Source organism: Anolis sagrei, chromosome X (genome assembly GCF_037176765.1).
Source record: "Anolis sagrei isolate rAnoSag1 chromosome X, rAnoSag1.mat, whole genome shotgun sequence".
Lineage (NCBI taxonomy): Eukaryota > Metazoa > Chordata > Lepidosauria > Squamata > Dactyloidae > Anolis > Anolis sagrei.
The window spans coordinates 101,090,564-101,114,677 of NC_090034.1; the positions used below are offsets into that span (position 1 = coordinate 101,090,564).

The 24,114-nt window shown below is 44.0% G+C and overlaps 1 protein-coding gene across 1 annotated transcript in view; it reads right to left on the reverse strand.

Annotated features, from left to right (window-relative positions):
* Positions 1-24,114, reverse strand: part of LOC137094955 (mitogen-activated protein kinase kinase kinase kinase 1-like) — a 69,019-nt gene that overhangs the window by 1,383 nt on the left and 43,522 nt on the right. Inside the window, exons 15-31 of the mRNA XM_067460985.1 lie at positions 22,882-22,946; positions 20,932-20,976; positions 20,353-20,376; positions 19,680-19,722; positions 19,366-19,534; positions 16,639-16,715; positions 14,921-15,005; positions 13,425-13,501; positions 10,560-10,620; positions 6,533-6,638; positions 6,280-6,338; positions 5,861-5,964; positions 4,717-4,891; positions 3,273-3,341; positions 3,097-3,180; positions 780-850; positions 422-477 (exon numbers count right to left, since the gene is read on the reverse strand). Coding sequence (XP_067317086.1) covers positions 422-477; positions 780-850; positions 3,097-3,180; positions 3,273-3,341; positions 4,717-4,891; positions 5,861-5,964; positions 6,280-6,338; positions 6,533-6,638; positions 10,560-10,620; positions 13,425-13,501; positions 14,921-15,005; positions 16,639-16,715; positions 19,366-19,534; positions 19,680-19,722; positions 20,353-20,376; positions 20,932-20,976; positions 22,882-22,946 — 1,370 coding nt within the window. The remainder of the gene's footprint in view (positions 1-421; positions 478-779; positions 851-3,096; positions 3,181-3,272; positions 3,342-4,716; positions 4,892-5,860; positions 5,965-6,279; positions 6,339-6,532; positions 6,639-10,559; positions 10,621-13,424; positions 13,502-14,920; positions 15,006-16,638; positions 16,716-19,365; positions 19,535-19,679; positions 19,723-20,352; positions 20,377-20,931; positions 20,977-22,881; positions 22,947-24,114) is intronic.

Below are 24,114 nucleotides of genomic sequence, written 5' to 3' on the forward strand. Positions count from 1 at the left end.
CGACCCTATACCCTGCTCGGCCTTGCGACTGACCAGGAGGACCTCTGTCTTGTCTGGATTCAACTTCAATTTGCTTGCCCTCATCCAGACCGTCACAGCAGCCAGGCATCGGTTCAGGACTTGGACAGCCTTTATTTATACCCCGCCACCATCTCCCCAATGGGCTAACATGAGGCCAAGCCCAAAAATACAATGATATCAGTTTGAGAGGGCACACTGGCCATGACCAATTTTTTAGAGGTGGTGTCAGAACATAACAACAACAATAACAACAACAACAACACTTTGTTTATATTCCATTCTATCTCCCCTGGGGGATTCAGGATGGATAAAGCGAGGTGCAAAGCAAAGGCCAAAAAACCCCCCAAAAATGTCTTGAAAACAAGAGAACTGAAAAGAACTTGGAAATCACTGTTCATACCTGGAGGCTCCCAGTAGACGGAAGGTCCATCGCTGATCCCGCAGATCCTGTGCCACCTAAGGAAAGGATGAGTTGCAACAAAGGGCCGGCCAGCCCTCTCCTCCTACAGATAGGCACCCAAATCTGTCAACCATATTTGTATTGGGCGCTATAAAATGGGAATCGCCTCTAAAGGTATCAGTTTGCATCGAAATTTAGGAGCTAAACAGGATGTCTGATTGGTACTTGGATGGCAGCTCACCTCCATGTGTTGTAGGCTACATTTCGAAGGAATCTGCAAAATCCCTTCTGAGTCTCCCAATACCAATCCTGTCTTTGACATGACAACCCAAGGGAAAGGAAGAAGGTCCCCCTTTACCTGTCGTGATCCAATAAGCCACGTCTGCACTCCATGCCGCCAAAATGCATACACAGTGTTGTGCACTACCGCTGCAAAGAAAAGAGGAAATTCAGAACATGGGGTGGTGTTATTTCCCCTTTCCCCCATATATAATGAAGAGCAGTCAGAAGGCCCTTGCCAGACATAGAATCATAGAATCAAAGAGTTGGAGGACACCTCATGGGCCATCCAGTCCAACCCCCTGCCAAGAAGCAGGAATATTGCATTCAAATCACCCCTGACAGATGGCCATCCAGCCTCTGTTTAAAAGCTTCCAAAGAAGGAGCCTCCACCACGCTCCGGGGCAGAGAGTTCCACTGCTGAACGGCTCTCACAGTCAGGAAGTTCTTCCTCATGTTCAGATGGAATCTCCTCTCTTGCAGTTTGAAGCCATTGTTCCGCGTCCTAGTCTCCAAGGAAGCAGAAAACAAGCTTGCTCCCTCCTCCCTGTGGCTTCCTCTCACATATTTATACATGGCTATCATATCTCCTCTCAGCCTTCTCTTTTTCAGGCTAAACATGCCCAGCTCCTTAAGCCGCTCCTCGTAGGGCTTGTTCTCCAGACCCTTGATCATTTTAGTCGCCCTTCTCTGGACACATTCCAGCTTGTCAATATCTCTCTTGAATTGTGGTGCCCAGAACTGGACACAATATTCCAGGTAATGTGGTCTAACCAAAGCAGAATAGAGGGGTAGCATTACTTCCCTAGATCTAGACACTATGCTCCTCTTGATGCAGGCCAAAATCCCATTGGCTTTTTTTGCCGCCACATCACATTGTTGGCTCACGTTTAACTTGTTGTCCATGAGGACTCCAAGATCTTTTTCACACGTACTGCTCTCGAGCCAGGCGATGCAAATCCTTCAAAAAAATAGACATGTGTTCTTTGGCGAAAGGGGGACTTAATCCTTCAGCCCAGACAAAATCCAACATGGCCATCCCACATCCAAATCTTACACAGACAAGCTTCCAATATACGAGGGTTGAATGAAAAGTAATGCCTCCACCTTCATAACTCCTCGACAGATGGCAGTACTGTTATGTGGCAGGTACTGGCTTGTTCAGTAGACTCTCCTCTACAGTTCCATTTTGGCGGGAAGCCTTAGCATTTAATGGTTGTGTTGTTAAAGTATGAAGTATGGAACCCTGTGCAGACGGTCAGTCAATGCAGCTTAAGCAACGTGCAGTCATTGAATTCTTGACAGCAGAAGGTGTCACCCCAAAGAGAATGCAAGCTGTTTATGATGACTGTGTTGGTGTGAGTAATGTGTGTCATTGGGTGAGTATGTTTAAAGATGTTGAGGTGGGAACATTTGACTTGTGTGACAAAGAAAGAGTTGGACATCCTGTGACAGCAACCACCGAGTTTCACAAGCAAAAGGTTGACAGACTGATTCAGGACGATCGTCGTATCACTCAAGAGAGAAATTTCAAGCATAATTGACATTTCACAAGAATGTGTGGGTCACATTATTGCTTTGCTTGGCTATTGGAAGATCTGCGCATGATGGGTACCCAGGATGAGAGAACTGTGAGACACTGGTTGCGGAAACAGAGTGTCGACTTCTCTGACGGTTTTGTTCATCGTTGGCAGAAATGTATCCAATTGTCTGGTGATTATGTGGAAAAGCGAATAGTGGTAGTTAAAGAGCATATTCTGAGGATTATTTCTGCGTTTGATTTATTAAAATATTCCTATCCAAATCCAAATAACGAAGGTTGAGGCATTACTTTTCATTCAACCCTCATACACACAAAACATGCATGCTGTGCACAAAGTAATCAGCCTTTGAAATACAAGAATGAATTTAGCGGAGCTTTCCAATTTCAGCAGAGATGTATTGTCGAAGACTTTCATGGCCAGAATCACTGAGCTGTTGTAAGTTTTCTGGGCTGCATGGCCATGTACCAGAAGCATTCTCTCCTGACGTTTTGCCTGCATCTATGGCAAGCATCCTCAGAGGTTGTGAGGTCTGTTGGAAACTAGGAAAATGTTTCCTAGTTTCCAACAGACATCACAGCCTCTGAGGATGCTTGCCATAGATGCAGGCAAAACGTCAGGAGAGAATGTTTCTAGAACATGGCCATATAGCCCGAAAAACCTACAACAACCCAGTGATTCCAACCGTGAAAGCCTTCGACAATACAATGACAGGATCAACCGGGACTGCTGCTGCTAAATCAGGACAACTGGAGGGCACAATAGCTTGCAATAATACGGGGAGGGAGGCCTGGGCTGCAGCAAACAGAGGTTATGAGATGTGAATGCTGAGAAGAACAAGCCAAAGGAACTCACCAAGTGACTCCACTTCCACATCACAGGTCAGTTGCGGAGGGCACTGAAGCAGCAGCCCTTGGAGGGTGACAAACTGGATGCTTTCTAGGAAACAAAAACCAATTGTTTGGGCACCAACAAAAAGTTGCACTCCTGCTCAACCTTGACACACCCTCAACCAATTCATTCACACTTACTGTGCATCAGAACCAGCACTCTCTTGCTGTCCAGCTGGGTCACCTGAACAGGGTCAGAGCATGCAGGTTCTGTGGAGAAATGCATCATTATTTTTAGAACAGGAAGATCATAGAATCAAAGAGTTGGAAGAGACCTCCTGGGCCATCCAGTCCAACCCCATTCTGCCAAGAAGCAGGAATATTGCATTCAAAGCACCCCTGACAGATGGCCATCCAGCCTCTGTTTAAAAGCTTCCAAAGAAGGAGCCTCCACCACACTCCGGGGCAGAGAGTTCCACTGCTGAACGGCTCTCACAGTCAGGAAGTTCTTCCTCATGTTCAGATGGAATCTCCTCTCTTGTAGTTTGAAGCCATTGTTCCGCGTCCTAGTCTCCAAGGAAGCAGAAAACAAGCTTGCTCCCTCCTCCCTGTGGCTTCCTCTCACATATTTATCCATGGCTATCATATCTCCTCTCAGCCTTCTCTTCTTCAGGCTAAACATGCCCAGCTCCTTAAGCCTCTCCTCATAGGGCTTGTTCTCCAGACCCTTGATCATTTTAGTCGCCCTCCTCTGGACACATTCCAGCTTGTCAATATCTCTCTTGAATTGTGGTGCCCAGAATTGGACACAATATTCCAGGTGTGGTCTAACCAGAGCAGAATAGAGCATGGGGAGCATGACTTCCCTAGATCTAGACACTAAACTCCTATTAATGCAGGCCAAAATCCCATTGGCTTTTTTTTGCCGCCACATCACATTGTTGGCTCATGTTTAACTTGTTGTCCACAAGGACTCCAAGATCTTTTTCACACGCCAGGCATTGTCCCCCATTCTATATCTTTGCATTTTGTTTTTCCTGCCAAAGTGGAGTATCTTGCATTTGTCACTGTTAAACTTCATTTTGTTAGTTTTGGCCCATCTCTCTAATCTGTCAAGATCGTTTTGAATCCTGCTCCTGTCCTGTGGAGTATTGGCTCTCCCTCCCAATTTGTTGCTAAACTACCTTTCCTCTTTTTCAAGGTTTGGGTGCCTATTTTCAGACCCCCTAACTTCATGAATGTTGTGCCAGAGTGCTAGCGGCACAGCTTATACACACCATCTCTCAGCACCTCCTTCACCGATGCTGGACTCCTTTGCTTGGTGTGGGCTTTGAGGGGCCAGCTCAGAGGATGGATTACATCTACATCATTATAGTTACATCTCCCATGCAGGATCCCAGCTGAGAATTTTGACTGGTTGAGGTTTCTTATCCCCATTGAAATGCAGCATGTGGAGCAGGGCATACTTGTTATTTGTACATCCAAGGATGTGCTTGGAAAGATACTTTTATAAATGGCAGGAGCTGGACCACCTTTGGTCTTGCCAATGCAGCATCACTTTCTGTCATCCAGCTTTTCCTCTTTGAGGATAACTCTGCGTAACCTCTGTCCACAAACCCATCGAGACACTCTTGAGTGGCCTTACCGCTGCTGTCGTCAATGAACCAGGAGGTAAGTGAATTGAGGTTGATGATCTGGAACTGGACCGCCTGCCCTGGGGGTCCCTTGCTCACTCCAATGCAAACCAAAGGATACTCCTGGTCAGGGGCCACAAGCATCTCGAAGACGGGCAGTGGGGAGGGGAGTGGGAAGTCAAAATACTGGCAAAGGGAAGGCAGGGGAGAGAGAGAGAGAGAGAGAGAGAGACAAAATTACATCCCGTATAGACTACTGCAACGCTCTCTACGTGGGGTTGCCTCTGAAGACTGCCCGGAAGCTGCAATTAGTCCAATGCGCGGCAGACAGATTACTAACAGGAGTGGGGTACAGGGAGCATACTACTCTGTTGCGCCAGCTCCACTGGCTGCCAATTAGCTTCCGAGCACAATTCAAAGTGCTGGTGTTGACCTATAAATCCCTAAACGACTCCGGCCCAGTTTACCTGTCCGAACGGATTCTCCCCTATGAACCATCAAGGTTGTTAAGATCTTCTGGAGGGGCCCTGCTCTCGGTCCCACCACCCTCGCAATCGCGTCTGGTGGGGACGAAGGACAGGGCCTTCTCGGTGGTGGCCCCTCGGCTCTGGAACTCTCTCCCATTGGAGATTAGAACTGCCCCTTCCCTCCTGACCTTTAGAAAGTTGGTGAAAACCTGGCTCTGGAATCTGGCATTTGATGAGTGAGTCAATAACTCTTGACCACACGGACGGATGGGGATGAATTGTGATTTTTATTCTGGCCTTATGTAATTATAGGATTGTATTTTAATGTGTTTTATTAATGTATTATTGGATGTGATGTTTTAACTTGTGTATGAATTCCTCTGTTGTAAACTGGCCTGAGTCCCTCGTTGGAGGTGAGAAGACTGGTATATAAAAGTTCTAAACAAATAAATAATAAATAAAATTCAATAATTCAGCTCCAGCCAAAGCAACGTGTAGGAGAGAACTATGGCAGCCATGTGCCCCTAAGAAACAAAGTTCGGGATCCTTCCCCTATCCCAGAACACACACACACAGCCAATTAGTGGATGTTACCAGACTCATTTCCTTTGCCATTTCCTCTTTCCTTGGGGATGCACACATTGACCTTGATGAGGCAAGGGTTCATCAGAGAAAAGGGGTACCTTACCTTGACCAGCATGAATTTCTGCATGGGTTCATACCATTGCAGCAGCACCACACCAGCCTCCAGTGCCCCACATAGATAGTGGCAGTTGCTTTGTGCATTCATGGCTGCGAGGAAAGGGCAAATAGGTCACACCTCTGAGGATGCGTGCCATATATGCAGGCAAAACGTCAGGAGAGGATGCTTCTAGAACATGGCCATATAGCCCGAAAAACCTACAACAACCCAAAGCGTTCATGTTTTTTCAAACTATAGTCTAGCCCCCCAGCAGTCTGGGGGGACATGAACTGGCCCTCTGTTTAAAAAAATTGACGACTCCTGATCTAGCACATTCGGAGTGGATATTTGGGTGGCCAAAAGAAAGCCAAAGGGATGCGGGAACTGCCCCTCCCTCTGCAGGTCTGGGTAGGAATAGCACTCACCTGTGCAACATTTCTGGCATCCTTTGGTATCTTGGATCTTTGTGGTGATGATGTTTTTCCTGAATGGCAGAGAAAAACACGATTAGCTAGGTGTATAGAGGGAAGATGCATGATGGGATGCCAGAGTGTCTTTTTGGTAACATGGTTTGAAAGCTGTGGTCCTGTTAGGACATGCATGGGCCAACGAATAGGTCCTTCAGGTGTTTTGGACTTCAACTCCCACAATTCCTAACAACCAGTAGAATGGGTTTACCTAGGTAACAGTCTGTGGGGAGAAATGGCCATCCCGGGCCGCTGGTCTCGTCTGCTCTGCTCATAGAGGCCCAGCAAACTGTGCGAGAAAAGCTGGGAGGACTTTCCTGAATGGGAGAAAAACAGGAGTCATTGGGAGAGACAGAGCAAGGGAAGAGTGCAGCTTAACAACAGCTTAACAACACCATATATACATATACACATACACACATATACATATACACATGCACACATTTGTATATATATGCACAAACACACAAATATACACACATACATATACATACACACATATACACATGCACAAACAAATATACATATATACACACACATATATATACACACATACACTCATATTCATATACACATGCACACATTCATATATATATATGCACAAACACAAATATACAAACATACATATACATAAACACATATATATACACACATGCACACATTCATATATATATATGCACAAACACACACAAATATACACACATACATATACATACACACATATATACACATGCACACACAAATATACATATATACACACATATATACATATACACATGCACACATTCATATATATATGCACAAACACACATAAATATACACATATACACACATACATATACATACACACATATATACACATGCACACACAAATATACATATATACACACATATACACATACATACACTCATATATACACAACATGCACACATATATACACACAAATATGCATACAGACAAGCACACACATATACACAATATGCATGTACACATATAAACACACACATATATATACACACACACATGCGCAAACACACATATATACACACACACACAACACATATACACAGACTGGGCCACAGCAACGTGTGGCAGGGGACGGCTAGTAATATAATATAATGTAATGTAATATATTGTATATACATATAATATTTATAATATTATAATGTAATACAATATAATACTAATAATAATATGATAATATAATTACATATTTTACATTACATGTAATATTACTAATAATATTACAATATAATGGTATAGTACAATATAGTAATATTTAATACTGATATTGTACTATGCTAATAATATAATATATTGTATGTGTGTGTATGTGTATATATATCTTGTAAGCCGCCCTGAGTCTCCTTCGGGGTGAGAAGGGCGGCATATAAATGTCGTCAATAATAAATAAATAAATGAATAATGGCTCATAGAGGATTGTTCCTTCATCCTGAGCCCCACTGCCTCTGTGTCCCACTTGAAAGGACAAATATACCGCCCAGCTCCCATTTCACAGAATACATGCAGTCAAGAAAATCAGCGTGCGATCAACATGGCAAATGTTATCAATGAAGAACACACAAACGAGGGAAAGAGGCAGCAGTTTGTTATTGCTTGAGTCTCCTGGGAAGATCTAGATTCCCCCTCCTCTTTAAAGGGACTACTGCCTATCACAGACAGACAAGGGCTGCTGGATGCAGAATAAAGCAGCCCCTTAATCTCAGCTCACTGCTATCTCAATGACTTCATGTATTAAATCTGATGCTCCCACCCTCCCATCCTCACACAAGTTTTTCCGATTCTCCTCTAATTCAGCCATCTATGTGTTTGTTTTTTATGAGGGCATCGAATGTTTCCCACTTTTTGTTTGGAAACTGCCCTGAGCCCCTCTGTGGAGATAGGGTGAGTTATAATTAAAGTTGTTGTTAAAGAGCTGCAAGACTAAGAACAAGCCATGAGCGTAAAGATGAAGATCCACCCAGAGGAAAAGTGTTCCTGCCATACATCAAGGGAACCACTGATCGCATAGGGAAGCTGATGAGGAAACACAACATACAAACAATCTACAAACCCACCAAGAAAATCCAACAAATGCTACGTTCAGCAAAGGACAAGAGGGATCCTCTCACCTCTGCAGGAGTCTACCGTGTACCATGCAGCTGTGGACAAGTCTACATAGGGACCACCAAACGCAGCATTGCCCAGACACGCATCAAGGAACATGAAAGGCACTGCAGACTACTCCAGCCAGAGAAGTCAGCCATAGCAGAGCACCTGATGAACCAGCCTGGACACAGCATATTATTTGAGAACACAGAAATGCTGGACCACACCAACAACTACCATGTCAGACTACACAGAGAAGCCATTGAAATACACAAGCATGTGGACAAATTCAACAGAAAGGAAGAGACCATGAAAATGAACAAAATCTGGCTACCAGTATTAAAAAACTCTAAAATTATAACAGCTAAACAACAGAGAGGAAAAAACCAGGCACAGATTAACACCTAACAGATTTTCCCAGGCTCAGGCAGGCCTTCAAATGCTAATGAAGGTGATCAGCTAAACATTCACACCTAACTGCAGCAGGGAAGAGCTCCTTGCCCCACCCCAGCCATTCCACAGATATATATAAACCCATTTTTCCTACTTCCAACAGACCTCACAACCTCTGAGGATGCTTGCCATAGATGCAGGCGGAACGTCAGGAGAAATGCCTCTAGAATATGGCTCTATAGCCCAAAAAACCCCACAAGAACCTAAAGTTGTTGTTGTTGTTTATTATTATTATTATTATTATTATTATTATTATTATTTTACGACACAAAAGCACAGTATGTCACAGCAAATGATATCTCTATGTTGGATTTCGTATCACAAAATCACAAGTCAAACACTTCCCAAGCATCTAGGACTGTGTGATGTATTTTTGAATTATTATTATTATTATTATTATTTTCCACTAATATAATAATCACACTTTATTTATATTCCGCCCTGTCTCCCCAAGGGAACTCAGGTTGAATCACAATACACATACACGGCAAACATTCAATGCCATTTTTGGACAGACAATACAGAAACAGACAGAACAGAAGGAGGGATGTTGTGTTGACCAACACCCAACTTTTTGGTGCCTTGGAAGGTTTGTGCTCGAAATCCAGCCACGGGGGAGGAGCGAGGTACTGTCGCTCCATCACAAAGAGCCATCAGGACTTCCTCCTCCCTTTTGGCCACCCAGTATTTTCTGATCTTTTTCTTTATCTATATAAATAAAAATGTAATGTTCGTTTGTGGGATTAACATAACTCAAAAACCACTGGACGAATCGTCACCAAATTTGGACACAATACACCTATCAGGCCAACAAGTGACCATCACTCATAAAAACACTGAAAAATACAGCAGAAGCAACTTTAAAGGCCAAAAAATAAAAAATGCATAACACCGCATGCACAAAACTACATATATACACATATACACAAATATATACACACAAAAAACACATATACACAGACTGGGCCACAACAACACATGGCAGGGAACAGCTAGTGGTGTCATAAAATACCTTCCCCATTTGTTTTAGCGGTACCTAATTTCTCTAATTACAGCACAAGCTGTTTTCGAACTGCTTAGGTCAACAGTAAGCTGGGCTTGACAGTCAGCAGCTCACGCCAACCCGGGGCTTCGAACTAGTAATTTTTGATTTGGTAGATCTCATCATTGCTGGTGATTTACCAGCTGTGCTATGTTACAGTAAGTTGCAACAGGATCAAGTATGTGTGTGTGTGTTAAAGAAAACCTTATACTGTTGATTATTATGTGCAGCTGCTAAGGTATGTCAACTAGTAAGTTTGGACCACAACCGGTGAGGTATAACTGTATGGGTTTTGGAATACAGTTTAGCTTTTTCTCTGAGGAGCCTTTGCTCAGGCATTTTGCTCAACCATTTCTTCTGCTCTCTCATTTGGATGAAGATCAAGAAGCCTTATTCTGTATTGCTTACAAGGACTGTGTAAGTTTGTTGCACTGCTGCAACATTTGCAACATTTCAAGTTTATGTAACATTTGCAACATTGCAAGTTTATGTTTTAACTCTGCTGATAAGAGGAAAGTTCTGTTCTTTTTCCTCTTGCCTGGGTGCAATGTTATTGTGTCTTCTGCATTGGACTTGACTGAAATACGCTTAGCGCAACATGCTAAACCCCGGCCCTGAATATGATCAACTCACCAGAAAGTGACATGAGGACATTCCCAATGCAGTATACCCATGTTGTGCGGCTGTGATAGAGCTTGAGGGAGGGAGGAATGAAGAGAAAGAAGTCAAAATCCCTACAAAATAATTTCGTAGATTTCTCTGTAATGGTTTCTGCCTCCTACCTCTCTTTCCCAAGGGAAGACTGCCAGGCTCATTCAGTGCAGACTCTCTTTAAGGCCGTGTTTCTCAACCTTCCTAATGCCATGACCCCTTAATACAGTGTTTCTCAACCTGGGGGTTGGGACCCCTGTGGGGGTCGCGAGGGGGTGTCAGAGGGGTCACCAAAGGCTATCAGAAAACATAGTATTTTCTGTTGGTCATGGGTTCTGTGTGGGAAGTTTGGTCCAATTCTATCGTTGCTGGGGTTCAGAATGTTATTTCATTGTAGGTGAACGATAAATCCCAGCAACTACAACTCCCAAATGTTAAGGTCTATTTTTCTCAAACTCCTCCAGTGTTCACATTTCAGCATATTGAGTATTCATGCCAAGTTTGGTCCAGATCCATCATTGTTTGAGTCCACAGTGCTCTCTGGATATAGGTGAACTACAACTCCCAAACTCAAGGTCAATACCCACCAAACCCTTCCAGTGTTTTCCATTGATCATGGGAGTTCTGTATGGTAAATTAGGTTCAAATCCATCGCTGGTGGAGTTCAGAATTCTGTTTGATTGTAGGTGAACTATAAATCCCAGCAACTACAACTCCCAAATTACAAAGTCAGCCCTCCCCCAACCCCGAGGGCTGAGAAAAGTGGTATATAAATAAAGTAAGTAAATAAATAATAAACCCCACTAGCATTTACATGTGGGTGCATTGGGTATTTGTGCCCAGTTTGGTCCAGTGAATGAAAATACATCTTGCATATCTGACATTTACATTATGATTTATAACAATAGTAAAATGACAAGTATCAAGTAGCAACAAAAACAATGTTATGGTTGGGGGTCACCACAACATGAGGGACTGTATTCAGGGGTCACGGCATTAGGAAGGTTGAGAACCACTGCCTTAATAAGAGTTCCTCATGTTGTGGTGACCCCCAACTATAACATTATTTTCGTTGCTTCTTCATAACTGTCATTTTGCTACTGTTATGAATCATAATGTAAATATCTGATCTGCAGGATGTATTTTCAATCACTGGGCCAAATTTGGCACAAATACCAGATATGCCCAAATTTGAATACTGGTGGGGTTGGAGGGTATTGATTTTATCATTTGGGAGTTGCAGTTGCAGGGACTTATAATTCACCTACAATCAAAGAGCATTCTGAACAAGATTGGTTTAATTCCATCAATGATGGAATTGAACCAATCTTGGCATACAAAACTCCCATGATCAACAGAACATACTGGAAGGGTTTGGTGGGCATTGACCTTGAGTTCTGGAGTTGTAGTCCACCTACATCCAGAGAGCAGCCAAACAATAATGGGGCTGGACCAAACTTGGCACAAATACTCAATATGCCTAAATGTGAACAGTGGTGGAATTTGGGGGGAAAAGACCTTAGAATCATAGAATCAAAGAGTTGGAAGAGACCTCATGGGCCATCCAGTCCAACCCCCTGCCAAGAAGCAGGAATATTGCATTCAAATCACCCCATCCAGCCTCTGTTTAAAAGCTTCCAAAGAAGGAGCCTCCGCCACACTCCGGGGCAGAGAGTTCCACTGCTGAACGGCTCTCACAGTCAGGAAGTTCTTCCTCATGTTCAGATAGAATCTCCTCTCTTGTAGTTTGAAGCCATTCTTTCGCGTCCTAGTCTCCAGGGAAGCAGAAAACAAGCTTGCTCCCTTCACATTTGGGAGCTGTAGTTGCTGGGATGTATAGTTCACCTACACTCAAAGAGCATTCTGAACTCCACCAACGACAGAATTGGGCGAAACATCCTACACAGATTCCCCATGACCAACAGAAAATACTGTGTTTTCTGTTGGTCTTCGGCGACCCCTCTGACACCCTCTCGCGACCCCCCTCAGGGGTCCCGATCCCCCAGGTTGAGAAATGCTGCTTTAAGGCCATTTTACAGACTCGGGTGAGCCCATTCTTCCCCCACTAAACTTGGGTGGGTTTTTCTCCTAGACCCCTTCATATTGCACCCATCTACCCCAAATTCATAATGAAACTATTTATTTTTTTATTTCGCGTATTTCTACCCTGCCCTTCTCAACCTCCGAGGGGGAACTCAGGGCGGCTTACAAAAGGCACAATTTGATGCCTACACAAACAATAAAAATAAAACATATATAAACAGCAGTTAAAACAATTATAAACATTTAAAACAATCAATTATATGTCACAATCAATAAAATCAATCTCATGCTCAACGTTCGTCAGCTCAGAATCCGTAAATTCATTCCACATTGTCAGTTCCTATCAATTCTAGTCGTCATTGCCCTTTATCTGTCTGCCAGGTTACCCAAACGCCTGGTCCCAAATCCATGTTTTTAATTTCCTTCTAAAAGAGAGGAGGGATGTCGATGACCTAATTTCTCCGGGGAGTGAATTCCACAGGTGAGGGACCACTACCGAGAAGGCCCTGCTCTTCGTCCCCACCAATCTCACTTGTGATAGAGGTGGGGCCGAGAGCAGGGCCTCCCCAGAAGATCTTAAACTCCGAGGCGGGACGTAGAGAGAGATGCGTTCGGACAGATACGCTGGGCCAGAGCCGTATAGATTATTTATATTTCGAAACAGCATGGAATCTAATCATACCCTTTATACACAAGATCAGATCCACAGACTTCACAGTAATGTAAGAGTTCCACCTAAAGTTAGAATTAATTTCCTGATTGTTTGTGTCCTTCATACACTTCGCATAGATCTATTGTTCTCACCAGTTCTAGGGTGGGCTCAAGCTCGCTCCGATTCAAGGCAAAGATCCCTTCTTCTGCACCCAGAATTAAATGCAGTTCTGTAAAGCAGGGAGGAAATACAGGTTGTGTTGGCAAGGGAAGTGGACATCACATTGGCCATTATTTTTGACTCAAATGACATTGGGTTGTTGTAGGTTTTTTTGGGCTATATGGCCATGTTCTAGAGGCATTCTCTCCTGACGTTTTGCCTGCATCTATGGCAAGCATCCGTCAGGAGAGAATGCCTCTAGACCATGGCCATATAGCCCTAAAAAACCTATAACAACCCAGTGATTCCGGCCATGAAAGCCTTCGACAATACATCAAAAGACATTATTTACTTATTTATTTATTTAAAGCATTTATATTCCACCCTTCTCACCCTTAAGGGGACTCAGGGCGGAGCACGACATATAAACAGCAAACTTTCAATGCCAAAACATACTAGACCATACACACATAAAAGTATTAAAAGCACTTATCTTGACGTTAAAATCCTCTAGTTAAAAGTGTCTCAACAACCATATCCAATTTGGTTGGCATACTAAGAGTTCCTATCACTGCCTCATTGCACAATCCCAAAGGCTCGGTCCCACAGAGACGTTTTTGTCATCTGTCTAAAGGACAAGAGGGAGGAGACTGACCTGATCTCATTAGGAAGAGAGTTCCATAGCCAAGGGGCAATCACTGAGAAGGCCCTGTCTCTCATCCCCACCAAACGCACCTGAGATGGTGGTGGGACTGAGAGCAGGGCCTCCCCAGAAGAGCTTAATCTCCGCGGTGGTTCATTAGAGTTGATTTCCAGGAGGTAGGCCAAATAAGTTTGGGAAGCACTACCTTAAATCAACAAAGAGCTTCCTAAGATCTACAGAGATACCTGAAGAAATACCTCAGCAAGCCAGAGTCCAAAAGTGGCAGGCTAAAACCCAGAACCTCCATCTATGGCTGACACCAAATGAGAGACTCCCTCCTGGACACACAGGAGACCAGGCAACCTGGAAGGTGCTGAACAGACTGCGCTCTGGCACCACGAGATGCAGAGCCAATCTTAAGAAATGGGGCCACAAAGTGGAGTCCATGACATGTGAGTGTAGAGAAGAGCAAACCACTGACCACCTGCTGCAATGCAATCTGAGCCCTGCCACATGCACAAGGGAGGATCTTCTTGCAGCAACACCAGAGGCACTCCAAGTGGCCAACTACTGGCCAAAGGACATTTAATATAATGACAAGTTTTTAAAACTTTGTGTTTTTTAAAATACATTACAACTGTACCCTTGGTTTGCTCCTGATACGATAAATAAATAAATAGAGGAAGACAATCTTGCCAAGAAAACAGCATGAAAAGTTTGCCTTGGAATCACCACAAGTCCAAAGTGATTTGAAGGTATACCAAAACAACAAGAAGTAGAGCAACATCTGTCCTGGGGAAAACGTCTCAAAACTGACTTTTCCCTCTTTGCCTTGCCTCCCCTTACCGTTGGTGTTTGGATGTGTCCAAGTAGTAGCTGAGGTGATGTGTAAAGGGCATTCATTAAACACCTTCTTGAACAGTGCTCGGTCCTACAAAGAGAGGAAGGCGACAGTCATACAAGGGAAGAGAGTGTCCAAGATGGACGCACCCAACCACCACCACCCTATTGTATTCACCACCACCATCTCATTATCTGACACCTTGCATTGTTACATAAATCGATAACTTGCAGATTGTGATGCTGATTTTGTTATGTGTTGTTTCTTGACTCTTAATCCATGATGTTCTGTTTTCACAGGAGACAATCTCATGCACACAAAATCGTTTTCTGCACAAAATCATTTTCTGCACAAAATACCTACATGAAATTTTTGTGCAGAATAAGTCCTAAACTGCAATCAATCTTTGAAATCTATGCAATTTGTAAATATTGCATAGCCTTCGCGAGATACTGCGACCGTACCTCGCGAAGGCTGATTTGGCCGTGGTGGTCCATGCCTTGGTGACCTCTAGATTGGACTATTGTAATGCGCTCTACGTGGGGCTGCCCTTGAAAATGGCTCGGAAATTTCAACTGGTCCAATGGGCAACTGGTGCTCCTTACAGAGAGAGGTCAACCCTTCTGTTCAAGGAGCTCCACTGGCTGCCGTTTATTTTCCGAGCCCAATTTAAGGTGCAGGTGCTTACCTACAAAGCCCTGAGCGGTTTGGGACCATCCTACCTGCGTAACTGCATTTATTATTATTATTATTATTATTATTATTATTATTATTATTATTAAGTTAATAATAATAATAATAATAATTTTTTTTGAGATGAGCCATTTCTAGATTAAAGAAGATCTCAATATTAGACCTCTTCTTCAGTCTAGTTAGCAAAAGGTTTTAAACACATGCTCTCCTTATGTTACTTTGTTGTTGTTCATTCGTTCAGTCGTCTCCGACTCTTCGTGACCTCATGGACCAGCCCACGCCAGTGCTCCCTGTCGGCCGTCACCACCCCCAGCTCCTTCAAGGTCAGTCCAGTCACTTCAAGGATGCCATCCATCCATCTTGCCCTTGGTCGGCCCCTCTTCCTTTTGCCTTCCACTTTCCCCAGCATCATTGTCTTCTCCAGGCTTTACTGTCTCCTCGTGATGTGGCCAAAGTACTTTAGCTTTGTCTCTAGTCTCCTTCCCTCCAATGAGGGAAGTCGGGCTATATTTCCTGGAGGATGGACTGGTTGGATCTTCTCGCAGTCCAAGGCACTCTCAGAACTTTCCTCCAGCACCACAGTTCAAAAGCATTGATCTTCCTTCGTTCAGCCTTCCCTAAGGTCCAGCTCTCACATCCATAGGTGACTACAGGGAATACCATGGCTTTGACTAGGAGGATCTTTGTTGCCAGTCTGATGTCTCTACTCTTCACTATTTTATCGAGACTGGACATTGCTCTCCTCCCTACATTTCTATGCAGACATAGAGTAGAAGGTTTGGGCTCCTTCGCTTTTGCAATCAGCAGAAAACCACAACTTACTGCAAATTTCTGTATAGAGTAGTCAAACAAACAAACCACAGCCTGTAACTTTGGAGACTATATTTGCAAAGTTGTCCTTGAAATAACCTGTTGGGCTACTGGAGTAAAATGCCCTTCTGTTGCTAGTTGATTTTGCTGATAAGGAAAGGATGCTCCCTTTCAGAACAGATGTGTGATAAATACAAATATGGATGCTCAATACACTCACTGCTTTCTCTTTCTTCTCCGGTTTGGGTGGAAGGATGGGCGGCTCTTCAGTTGGGGGAATGGGGCGCAATTCAGGGACTGAAAGGGACAAAGTAAGAAATGTCAGAATAGCGTTAGTAGCCCACAGAATGTCTCAGCCCCTTTTACTCTCAATGTGATAAAAACTCAAAAACTACACGAGTCTGTTGCTTTAAGTAGAAACAAAAAATATATTTCTATTCACTGTAGATCAAAAACACAAAGCAAAACAGAAGAATTGTTCTCACCAATATACAACACACAATATCTCCGGTGAGTCCTCTTCTTTACATGGGAATATGCAAACAAATACAGTCTCTCTACTTAGTGACCAGTAAAATGTCCTTATCTTGCCATATCCCCTGTTTGGGTATCAGCCAGCCCACCAACGACTTAAATCTAGAAATAGTTTTCTAAGATCTACAGAGACACTCGCTGGAACACCTCAGCAAGCGAGAGTCCAAAAGTGGCAGGCTCAAAACCAGAACCTCAACCAATGGCTGATACCCAATGAGAGACTCCCTCCTGGGCACACAGAAGACTGGAAGCCTTAGAAGGCGCTGAACAGACTGCACTCTGGCACCACGAGATGCAGAGCCAACCTCAAGAAATGGGCCACAAAGTGGAATCCATGACATGCGAGTGTGGAGAAGAGCAAACCACTGACCACCTGCTGCAATGCAATCTGAGCCCTGCCACATGCACAATGGAGGACCTTCTTGCAGCAACATCAGAAGCACTCCAAGTGGCCAGATACTGGTCAAAGGACATTTAATCAACTACCAAACTTGAAAATTTTGAGTTTTGTCTGTTTGTTTGTTTGTTTTGTTCTGTTAGAAATGTAATACAATTGACTGGTTGCCCTGACACAACAAATAAATATTTTGCCATAAACAAGCAGCTTCCTTGCCACTCCAAACAGCTTCAGTTTTCAGCTTCAAGACACTGCGTAACCGCTCCCAGCAACAGCCAAAGGTTTCTTCAGCTCAAGCAAGCCATCAAGCTAAACCAAATGCAAAGCTTGCAAATGCTCAAAGCTTGCAAACCTAGTACCTTGTTATATGCTGAAGCAGATAACACACCCAATTAACTTGTGGCAGTTGAAACAGAAAAGGTTCTGATCCTCCCTGTTACTTAGAGAAGGCCTGTTGTAAACCTCTAGTACAGTGGTTCTCAACCTGTGGGTCCCCAGATGTTTTGGCCTTCAACTCCCAGAAATCCTAACAGCTGGTAAACTGGCTGGGATTTCTGGGAGTTGTAGACCAAAACACCTGGGGACCCACAGCTTGAGAACCACTGCTCTAGTAGCAACAAGAAATCATGTCACCTCCCAAGGTATTGGTTCCTAGAACAATGCTAGCCCAGATTTATCACACCATTGACTCTAGATCTGTGATTCTCAACCTGTGGGTCCCAGATGTTTTGGCATTCAACTACCAGAAATCCTAACAGCTGGTAAACTAGCCGGGATTTATCGGAGTTGTAGGCCAGATCTGGCGACCCTCAGGTTGAGAACCACTGCTTTAGATCAAAGATAGTTTGGTGAAAGTATGATAGCTGGGACCCAGTGGCGGTAGTGTTACACTGGTTGCGTAACGCGGCTCTGAAATAGAGAAGGGAACACGTGTGCCAGAGACAGCACCACGTGCGCAAGAGACCACACGCAGTGAGAGACACAGCTATGACAGAGTCGACAAGGTAGTTCAGTAGAAAGGGGGGGGGGGGACAGCCAAGCATACTGATGTAGGCTATCTGGAGATATTCAAAAACGTTGCATTGGAAGGAAGGATAAAAAGGAGAGGAGAAATACAAGGAGTGGTGAAAAATGAATCAAATCCACTCACTCTTACATTACTTCACTGTTATCCTGTCCCACTTGCATTACATTACTTCATTGGGTCTATTACACTGAGGAATTACACTGCTTAGCCAGTATTGCACCACCTGACATCGGCCGGGAAGTGGCAGCCAATAGTGAAAGGACCAAGGCAGAGACATCTCCAGCTCATCCCCTATTTGGGTATCAGCCAGCACGTCAACGACTTAAATCTAGACATAGTTTTCTAAGATCTACAGAGACACTCGCTGGAACACCTCAGCAAGCGAGAGTCCAAAAGTGGTAGGCTCAAACCCAGAACCTCAACCAATGGCTGATACCAGATGAGAAACTCCCTCCTGGTCACACAGAAGACTGGGCGACTTGGAAGGCGCTGAACAGACTGCGCTCTGGCACCACAAGATGCAGAGACAACCTTCAGAAATGGGGCTACAAAATGGAATCCTCGACATGTGAGTGTGGAGAAGAGCAAACCACTGACCATCTGCTGCAATGCAACATGAGTCCAGCCACATGCACAATGGAGGACCTTCTTGCAGCAACACCAGAAGCACTCCAAGTGGCCAGATACTGGTCAAAGGACATTTAACCAACTACCAAACTCACAAGTTTTGTATTTTTCTGTTTGTTTGCTTTGTTCTGTTAGAAATGTAATATAATGGACTGGTCGCTCTGACACGACAAATAAATTGGGTCTATCATTGCGTCTATCACTTGGTGCGCTGTCTCACGCACGTGTTGCCTTCTCTAATTCAGAGCTGCGTTGCGCACTGGGTCCCAGCTATCATACTTTTACCGATATATGAGAATTACAACCCTGATCAATGTTTAACAACAATGGTACTTTTTCCGCTGCCTTTGGGGACATTGTACCTGATCTGGCAGAGATGTGGGATCCCTCGGCTGCCATTGGAGACATTAGTTGTGGAGGCCTGCTTGTGACAGGTCCACTGGAACATCTTCCCCGGAATATGGGCTTGGAAGGACACCTTGCGGCCGATCGCCCCGCCACTGTCTCATCTGATGTGGTCCGGAGTTTAGGCTGCAAACATGGAAACAGAGATGGTTCATTTCAAACAATGGTGAAACACTCCCATGCTTCTAAGACAGACATGGGCAAACTTCGGCTCTCCAGGCGTTTTGGACTTCAATTAATATATCTCACTTGGCTCCCAACAGTTACTTACTTTTGGAGGCAGTGGAGGCGGGACATTCACAGATAAAGATTCACTGGGAGGGAAAAGAGGTCAAAATCATGAATACATTGCCAGCCTTTCTCTCCAGACTAGCGTAACTTTTCCAGTAAAATGCCACATTGCAAAGAAAAGTATAAAATTGAAATAGCCCCCTCCCCACTTCTAAGGGAGCTCCCAGTGGCGCAGTGGGTTAAACCGCTGAAGTGCTTAACTTGATGACCGAAAGGTCACATTTTCGAATATGGGGAGCAGTGTGAGCTTCCGCTGTTAGCCCCAGCTTCTGCCAACCTAGCAGTTCGAAAACATGCAAATGTGAGTAGATCAATAGGTACCGCTCCAGCGGGAAGGTAACGGTGCTCTATGCAGTCATGCTGGCCAAATGACCTTGGAGGCGTCTATGGACAACACCAGCTCTTCGGATTAGAGATGGAAATGAGCACCAACCCCAGAGTCGGACACAACTGGACTTAATGTCAGGGGAAAACCTTAACCTTGACCTACCCACTTCCAGAGACAAAGTGGCAACGAGCCTCATCCCACACACCAACAAAAGAAAATCTGACCCTGAGATGCTGATCTTTGACTTGCCTGGAGGGGAAATTGTGTCTTCTGGGTCTATATTTATATATATATATTTTTTTTAAAAAAAAAATAGAAGAGTTACCTGCTTGCGTGACATCTGCTGGGGCTAGAAGACAGTAATGAAGATATGTCCCACGCCAAAAAAAAAAAAAAAAAGGAAAATAGGGATAAGCTGAGAGAATGAACTCAAGGAGACATCATTATAAAATAAATTTTCACGAAGAGTGAGTTAAGAGCCCCTGAGACATTTTACTATGAGGAGTACTTCCTCATTCTTCCGCACGCTGCTGGAAGGTTTTATGGTGTCGTAAATTAGTTAAATTAGCCTCCCCACGTAAAGTGGTACCTACATTTCCTACTTGACAGATGCAACTGTCTTTCGGGCTGCATAGGTCAACAGCAAGCTAGACTATTAATGGTCAGGAGCTCGCTCCAACCCGGGCTGGCTTCGAACTCATGACCTCCGATCAGTAGTGATTTAATGTAGCTGGGCACATGACCTCTCGGCCACAGCCAGATGAAACTGAAAGAATCTAATCTGTAGAGTCCCAGGAGGTTAAAAATAATTAAACTGAAGAGATTAGGCAGTGTTTTATGCCATCAAAGGGTGTGTTTATGACACATGGTAGAGCGGACTGGCTCTTTCCATGTCGCCACTTACATGTCCACGTCATCATAATCATTGTCCGAGTCTGTTGTCGCTTCTCTAAAAAGAAAGACAAAAACAGCAGACAACTATATTTAATGATTAGAGGTGGACAAAGTAAACTCTGGTTTAATGTGGGAGCACTTCATTTAAAAAGTCCATTGAGAACACTATAGGGGTTGCTGAGAGTTTTCCGAGCTGTCTGGCTATGTTCCAGAAACATTCTCTCCTGACGTTTCACCCACATTTGTGGCAAGCATCTCAGAGGGTGTGAGGTCTGTTGGAAACTAGGCAAGTGAGGTATATATATCTGTGGAATAATGTCCAGGGTGGGAGAAAGAACGCTTGTCTGTTGGAGACAAGTATGAATGTTGCAATTGGCACTGAATGGCCTTGCAGCTTCAAACAATCAGGGCCAGCTAAAACCTCCCAACCCAACAAAGGATTCCTCCAGACAGGAAGCAGACAGGCTTTGAAGCTGCAAGGCCATTTAATGCTAATCAAGGTGGCCAATTGCAACATTCACACCTGCCTCAAGCAGACAAGAGTTCTTTCTCCCAACCTGGACATTATTCCACAGATATATAAACCTCACTTGCTTAATTTCCAACAGACCTCACAAGCTCTGAGGATGCCTGCCACAGATGTGGGCAAAACGTCAGGAGACGTTTCTGGAACATAGCCATACAGCCCGGAAAACTCACAGCAACCCAGTGATTCCGGCCATGAAAGCCTTCGACAACACAAAGTAAACTCTATTGCAGTTCAGAATTGGGGTTGATTCGTGTCCCATATAAGATTAAAAAAATCCCCAAGAAGGGTGTCTGTATTCCTAATGTTATGAACCACAGGTAATTCAAAACGATCTTGACAGATTAGAGAGATGGGCCAAAACTAACAAAATGAAGTTCAACAGTGACAAATGCAAGATACTCCACTTTGGCAGGAAAAACGAAATGCAAAGATACAAAATGGGGGACAATGCCTGGCTCGGGAGCAGTACGTGTGAAAAAGATCCTGGAGTCCTCGTGGACAACAAGTTAAACATGAGCCAACAATGTGATGTGGCGGCAAAAAAAGCCAATGGGAATTTGGCCTGCCTCAATAGGAGCCTAGTGTCTAGATCTAGGGAAGTCATGCTACCCCTCTATTCTGTTTTGGTTAGACCACACCTGGAATATTGTGTCCAATTCTGAGCACCACAATTCAAGAGAGATATTGACAAGCTGGAATGTGTCCAGAGGAGAGCAACTAAAATGACCAAGGGTCTGGAGAACAAGCCCTATGAGGAGTGGCTTAAGGAGCTGGGCATGTTTAGCCTGAAGAAGAGAAGGCTGAGAGGAGATATGATAGCCATGTATAAATATGTGAGAGGAAGCCACAGGGAGGAGGGAGCAAGCTTGTTTTCTGCTTCCCTGGAGACTAGGACGTGGAACAATGGCTTCAAACTACAAGAAAGGAGATTCCATCTGAACATGAGGAAGAACTTCCTGACTGTGAGAGCTGTTCAGCAGTGGAACTCTCTGCCATGGAGTGTGGTGGAGGCTCCTTCTTTGGAAGCTTTTAAACAGAGGCTGGATGGCCATCTGTCAGGGGTGATTTGAATGCAATATTCCTGCTTCTTGGCAGGGGGTTGGACTGGATGGCCCAGGAGGTCTCTTCCAACTCTTTGATTCTATGATTCTAATTTTCTACATACCCACAGTACTATATAGCCCACACACAGAGATAAATGAATTTACAATAAATATAATTGAAAATTATGGCTAGATATTGCCCCCCTCCACCCCAGAGCAGCATGGATAAAACTCATTCTGCATCTGGGAATCACTAGCTAATTACCGAAAGGTCTAATTACACATTTTGAGAGCACTGACAACGGCAAATGTTCTCATTCAAGAGACCTATCTGGTGGTTGTTAAGGTGAGCTAGCACGGAGATGAGGCTCTCTCCAAGGACCCTTACCTGCTGCTGAATGGAGAGCTGTAGAGGTCGCTGCCAGTCCCATAACCAGGGTCTGTGGAGCTTTCCTGCAGCCAGAAAGCAATAATAGCAATAATAATAATAATAATAATAATAATAATAATAATAATAAAATAAAACAAAATAAAAGTAGGAGAAGGAGAAAGAGAGTAAGGGAAAATCCATTACTAGAGAAGCATCTGGGCCTTGAGGAACTAGGTTCTTGTGGGTTTTTTTGGGCTATATGGCCATGTTCTAGAGGCATTTTCTCCTGACGTTTCGCCTGCATCTATGGCAAGCATCTTCAGAGGTAGCATCCTCACCTCACTACCTCTGAGGATGCTTGCCATAGATGCAGGCGAAACGTCAGGAGAAAATGCCTCTAGAACATGGCCATATAGCCCGAAAAAACCCACAAGAACCTAGTGATTCCAGCCATGAAAGCCTTCGACAATACCTTGAGGAACTGTTTACCTGCTTTTGTTCCAAAGGAAAAGCCATAGTGATAACAGTGTTATTAGCTGAAGGTGACCAATGGTTACCTACTGGTTGAGGGAGGTTGCTCTAGCTCAGTGGTTCTCAAGCTTGCTAATGCTGTGACCCCTTAATGCAGTTCCCTATGTTGTGGTGACCCCCAACCATAATATTGTTTTACGTGTCATTTTACTACTGTCATAAATCATAATGTAAATATCCGATATGCAGGTTGGATTTTCATTCACTGGACTAAATTGAGCACAAATACCCAACATGCCCAAATGTGAATGCTAGTGGGGTTGGGGAGAGGATTGATTTTGTAATTTGGGAGTTGTAGTTGCTGGGATTTATAGTACACCTATAATCAAAGAGCATTCTGAACTTCATCAGCCATGGATTAAAACCGAATTTGGCACACAGAACTCCCATGACCAACAGAAAACACTGGAAGGGTTTGGTGGGCATTGACCTTGAGTTTGGGAGTTTTAGTTCATCTATATCCAGAGGAGTGCTATGGATCTGGATCAAACTTGGCACGAATACTCAATATGCCCAAATGCGAACACTGGTGGAGTCTGGGGAAAATAGGCCTTGATATTTGGGAGTTGTAGTTGTTGGGATTTATAGTTCACCTACAATCAAAGAGCATTCTGAACTTGACCAACAATAGAATTGGGTCAAACTTCCCACACAGAATCCCAATGACCAACAGAAAATACTATGTTTTCTGATGGTCTTTGGTGACCCCTTTGACACCCG